Source organism: Mya arenaria, chromosome 5 (assembly GCF_026914265.1).
Source record: "Mya arenaria isolate MELC-2E11 chromosome 5, ASM2691426v1".
NCBI lineage: Eukaryota > Metazoa > Mollusca > Bivalvia > Myida > Myidae > Mya > Mya arenaria.
The window spans coordinates 60,804,097-60,810,096 of NC_069126.1; the positions used below are offsets into that span (position 1 = coordinate 60,804,097).

Sequence of the window (6,000 nt, forward strand, 5' to 3'; positions counted from 1 at the left end):
GTTGATATTGAGCTGAAAGATCTTTCCAACCAATAACTGTTACAGAAAAACGCTAAGGTGAACAACAGAAGTTCTAAAAGTACAAGAGACGAGTTAACATCCACTCGTCTTGCAGTGATTTATCATATTTGTGCTTATGATATATTAGAATGCATGGGAAGTTATGAAAATATGTTATATAATGAAAGCTATCCGTCCATATAGGCCCAATTACTAATGGCAATGTGTCCAACGAGGGGTCTGAGGGTTTCTCTTACACTGCAGTGCTTAGCGCTGGAACTTTCAGTCTGTACAGTTTCTAACCTTTTCTATTGAATAATGGTCGCCTACCGACTACTCCGTATAGCATCTTTTCTATTAGCTACCTTTACTCTCTACTAACGAACGACATCCTTACCAACAACAGATTATGCGCCCCCCCCCCCCCCTTTGACCGAAAGGGACAAAAAAAATTCCGAAGCTCAAAATCTACTGAAAGGAATTTATTGAAACTTGCATCATAGACACAAATACCGATGTAAACGTCTGCACCTTGCGAAAATTTGGTATGGTACTTATTCAAAAGCTGCTTAAAGCAATCGATTAAAGCTTGGTACATTACGAGGGGTGTCCGGGTATTTCGCAAAATAGCAATATAATTGACGTAAAATGAGGTATTCTGAAAACGAAAATTCGGCAAAATAATATTTAATATTTCGTTATGCAAATGTATCAATTTCAAACGATATCATTTAACACTATACCCATAAATGGAAATACAAAATTACCATTGTCCAATATCTCGAACCCCAAAAGAGTAATTTTGAGCTGTGTGGACGCTGTTCTATGCGCCGGGGCAATAAACTGGTTGAGAATAATGCGGTCAAGGTTCATATTCGGCCGTCTCTTACGAATCGCGTGCACGAAATCCCTCCGAAGTACCTTTGAGTAATATTCATAATTTACGTTCCGACATGGAACGCGGTGTTGCAGAATCATGCCCTCTCGGTCCATGAAGAAAATATACAGTTCTTTTCAAGGCTTTTTCGCACTCTAGCTAGTGTGGGTGTTCTGGGTGTTTTCCAAACGGAGGACTGTACTTTGTTTTCCGAGTCGTAATAGAGCCACGTCTCGTCGGTTGTGATTATGCGACTTAAAAATTATTCTCCCTTTATGTCGTTACGTTGAGGGAAGACAGACGAACAGACCAAACGTCGTTCCATTTCTGCTTCTTTTAACAAACAAGGCACCCAACGTGTGCTTACTTTGGTTCCTAGTTCATTTGTTAATATTTATATACAGTAGTGCGTTTAAGTTCAAGGTATGGTGTGATTTACACTGTTGCTTGACTGCCTTTTTTATCAGCTAATGGACTCTCTCCGCGTTTGAAGCTAATACCACTTACGGGCGTACAGTCCAGTTGTCGTCCTTTATCGACTGTCTTCCATTTCGAAACGGCTCATGCCATTTGTAAAAAATTGTTTTCCCGAAATATGATAGCGTAGACGACTCTTAAATAAGTTTCGGAGTTTCGGACGTTGTCTTCTTTAGTCCAACTCAGATTCTTTTCACAACACTACACAATTCAACGTCACCCATTGACGACATGGATTTCCAGTTGTCTTGCGAACAATATTGCTAAAACACAATCAAATCTTAACTGAAGCGACCACAACGTTCCCATTTTAAACAAATGGCGTCAAGATGTGCACCTAACGTGACGTCTTTTGGCGGGCAATTTGGCATTGATTGACTGATAAAAACCGTGATGATTATCGCATGAAATCTTAAACGTGCTCCGGGTTACTGTCACTGCGTCGCCATGAATACAGATATTTCGTGAGTAAAAAAATCATGTCCTTTTTCTTTTTAAAATTCAAATAAAAATATGGCTTAGTTACACATTCATACAATTTCAGAAAAATTGAAGAACATATTAGCATTTTACAGTATAATTCCGCGACGTTCCCGGACACCCTTGTAGATACACAGCTGTGTTCTTTTCTTTATTCCATATAAAATTGGGAGTGAACTGCAAACATGTTCATTGTTAATAAGCTTGATTTTTTGCGACCAATTTGCTATATAGATGGATAGCACTTGAATTTCGTATTTTGAAATAGATGCAGATTAGACTTAGGCATAATATATTAAGCGGACATAAACGGTCAATATTTTGCTTATGTATCAATTCGTCGAAATAAAAATGATTAAACTTTATTGGTATATAAAAACACAAATAACTATTTAATTTAAAAAAGGAAATGAACATAAAATATTTTTTGCTGTTTTTTTGCTGTTGTATAGTAGTAATTTATCAATGATAAAATGAAGGAATTCAGCTGAATACAAAATAATTAAAACTATTGTTCTTATAAACTTTTTTGGTAAGGGAAATATGACCACATAATGTTTTCATTAAATTTATGCATTTAACAAACGATGCATTTGCCTTTCGCAAAACAAACAAACACATAGTTCAAAGTCATTTTGATAAATCCGCTGTATCAACTTAATTAAAGAACGCATTGAATAATAAGGTAAATTCCATTGAAGAACAGATACATTCGCCTTTAGCAAAAAAGGCAATTGTCTAAATAATTTCACTTTCAGACCTAAAACACCAATTTCTGGACTATTACATAAAATATACGGACATAAAAACGCGTGCAAGGCTTCTAATTAGAACTAAGGAGTTTTCGAGAAACTGGGACCAGCACTTGCAATTGATCAAATAGATTGAAACTGCCTACATATACAATAACTAATTGGTTATATCTGAAAAAAATGAATGAATTCAACGCAATAGAAAAACACATGTTTTATTATCTTTTCAAAGAACATACTGGTTTGGTAAATGAAATTCAGTGTATTGTTTTCTAGTTAACTTCTTAAGTAACACGTGTTATAGTACTTAGTATGATTTTTTCACGCAACCTACACAGCTTTGAACGTTTGAAAGAAGCAAGAGCAAATTAATATCAATGAACCAAGACAATATAGTATATTCAACTGAGGTTTACTGAAGACTATCATTGTCACTGGAGACTAACACTGTCTTCTCTGTCCTTATGAAACAACGCATTGTCAAATCCTATAGACGAGTCCCGTACAAGCTTCGTTTGATACATTTCTGATGTCACGATGTCGTTTCGAGCAATATACACACACACGCAAAGGGTGATAACCCCTGCAATAACGTCAATGGCGACACCGATGATTTGCCGTGGTGTTAGTCCAGATGCTTTGTCAGGGCTTACTGTTTAAAATATAAAACATAGGGAATTAACTATAATTCAATTATATCACAGAAATGAACATACTTTACCACTAACTGCCATTTAATGCACCATACCAACTTTACGCCGTTTTAAAACCCAAAACTTATGAATAAAGCTATTGCATTGTAATCTGTTATAGTTATAATGCGACTTTGTGTTTCTCGTGTTAAGTCATAGATACTCTTTTGGTATTTCCATGGTATTATTAAATGCAATACCTGCATTTGATGATTCGTCTGCATGGTGACGCCCAGGTAACGGATTGAACGATAGTTTCGTCTGCGTTTGCCATCCTGATGCGGTTGTAGTTGAAGTTGCAGAAGCTGTCGTTGCCGTTGTTGTATCAGTCCACCTTACAACCTCTAAAATTACTTTGCGTGTTACTAAAAGTAATTTATAATCATTCAAGCTTAAGCCATCGTGAATTATAATGTTTATGGGTTTCACTTCACCTTTAATATACACAAATAACCCTTTTGCTTTTATTAGATGACAAACACAATTAAAAATATATATTAGAGCACATTCCTTATTAAAAGTGGCATTCAAACAATTGGTGGAAAATAAAATTAAGCATAAACCTTCGTCACTTTTGCATAACATATGTTTCACTGTATCCATTTTCATTGTAATTTTCCACCTGTACGGCGTCTGCATAGAAATAAATGCAATGCCACTGGCGTACGGGTTCAAGATAGGTACTGTGTAGGTTGCTTCCCTTCCATCACTGTACATTAAGCGACCTTAAACCAATTATATGAACACTCTGTAAAATATATGTTTTCCGAAAAATTTGTAGTAGAGCAATGTCGGTTTGATGAAAGATGATCGCAGCATTTGTAAGTGCAACACTGTCTACACTAGCGGATTTACTGTTATAGTCTAAATTATAACTTTTGGAAAATGTAAATTACTGATAACAAGATTTTGACCGTGTATTTACTTGCTAAAAATGCAAAACTATTAAATGATTGGTGAATGCTAAAATATTTACTCTGATATGTTATCATTTCATATGGTAAAAATACCGTGTTTTTGGCACATTTCTTTCAAATTCAACTTAGCATCCCAACCATTGTTTTTGACATTTGTTCATCTTTTCTGGTATATCAAAACAATTGCATTTATTGTGGTAATTCGATTTCGGAGTAGGATTGCATCTTTTAGTTGTAGACAATAGAAATGCCTGAAAACATGCTCCAAATCGTCATTTTCACAATTGAACCGTGATCGTTCCACAATTAATCGCTATGGCCCTTCCTTTCTTAATGATATTTTATATCAATAGACGATAACGCACACGTTTGGAAACCCAATTAATTGAATACCTTTTTGAACATTTTTGAACATTTTGCACGTTACCTGACTGCAGTTTAGTCCCATCAACATTAACCTATTTATGAACTGATATATTCTTTTGATGCAAGATGACACAGGGACACTAGTATTATTATAGGTTAATGTTGATGAGTCTAAACCAATTTAGTACGATTGTTTCTAATTTTGGGTTCGTCTTACCAAATATAGCAAGTAATCCGGTTAAAATATCATTGGCCTCATTTTGTATTTTTGCAACCACGCCCAAATCCTATGGTTCTCTTCCTCACTCTCAATACTGGCCAGTTCCATCTGAATGAATGCGCAGTCAGCTAGATGTTGATCGCCGTTCCTTTTTACCAAAGCGTAGCAAAAGCCGTTATAGTGAAGCCAAGAGGAGTTTCGGCAACCGTACTGTACAGTTGTTGATGGTATCGTAGTCGTGGAGATTGCCGATAGCGGATCTGTGTAAAGAACGAGAGTAATTCGGGGAGTTCGCGAAATATTAACATATTTATGAAATGAACCAATTGAAAACATTTCTGATTTGACACGAATGGAATTCAATGCAATCTACATAATGGGTAATAAAATTGTGTGTGTTTTCAAATATATAGATTTCAATTATTCAAGTCAAAATACATATGTGCAGTTGACGCAAGTCAGAACTAGCTCTTTTTTGCGAAAAGACAATCTCTATATAACGATAGCACCATCATTTCGCAAATCGATATAAGGATGAACCGAGTGAATTTAGTGTCACGTCTTGACATGTCATTTTCTGAAAATTTGAATACGTGATAATAAGTCTTGGTCAAAAAGGCATATTTGTGTTGTCGTTGATACTGGAAATCTATCTTTACCGTTTGGATGAACAGAAAAACAACAATTAACATGGATATCATTAAACTTAATTTGTACTAATATTCTAACATTTTAAAATAAACCTTGTTCTTTTAATTAAAAAAAATCTACGTACTTCCCAAAATAGACTCTTACATGGACAAACATACATTATGTGAAATAACTCTTACAATGAGTTTCAATAACTAAAACTTAAGAGAATGAAATAGAAAACTTCTTTAAATATCAGTTCTGACAACAAAGTAACTTTCCACCTACCGGCTTCACATACAACACCAAGCTGTTCGTCACAGTTTGTGTCTACGTCGTTCAAAATATTCAAGTGTAAAGAAGCGCAGGTACCGGGGTGCATCTGTTTATAAGAGAATTTTTATTGGTTATATATTTTGTAATAAAGGAAAGAGTTTTAATTTGTACTTATTCTTTTGAGCTCCATTTTAACGAAACCGGAAAGCGTATAGAATCACGCTCGAGTCCATTTCCTGTGTAGAACCAGTATTGGTATCAATTTTGAGAGGCCATGAGAAAGTACCAATTGTTTGAATTGAAACCACAACGT

The 6,000-nt window shown here is 35.2% G+C and overlaps 1 protein-coding gene across 2 annotated transcripts; it reads right to left on the reverse strand.

Moving 5' to 3' along the window:
• Positions 1-2,930: 2,930 nt before the first annotated feature.
• Positions 2,931-5,786, reverse strand: LOC128234711 (uncharacterized). Of its 2 annotated transcripts, XR_008261008.1 has the most exons (5): positions 5,700-5,786; positions 4,779-5,041; positions 3,842-4,003; positions 3,479-3,622; positions 2,931-3,238 (listed from the first exon to the last, which is right to left on the reverse strand). XR_008261008.1 is itself a non-coding variant. In XM_052949137.1 (3 exons), exons 1-3 carry the CDS (start codon positions 3,993-3,995, stop codon positions 3,018-3,020), a joined length of 519 nt encoding a protein of 172 aa, XP_052805097.1. In that variant the 5' UTR covers positions 3,996-4,029; the 3' UTR covers positions 2,931-3,017. The 2 variants fall into 2 exon arrangements, 1 of the variants encoding a protein (XP_052805097.1); XM_052949137.1 differs by lacking the exons at positions 4,779-5,041; positions 5,700-5,786 and having other exon boundaries at positions 3,842-4,029.
• Between the last annotated feature and the right edge of the window lie 214 nt (positions 5,787-6,000).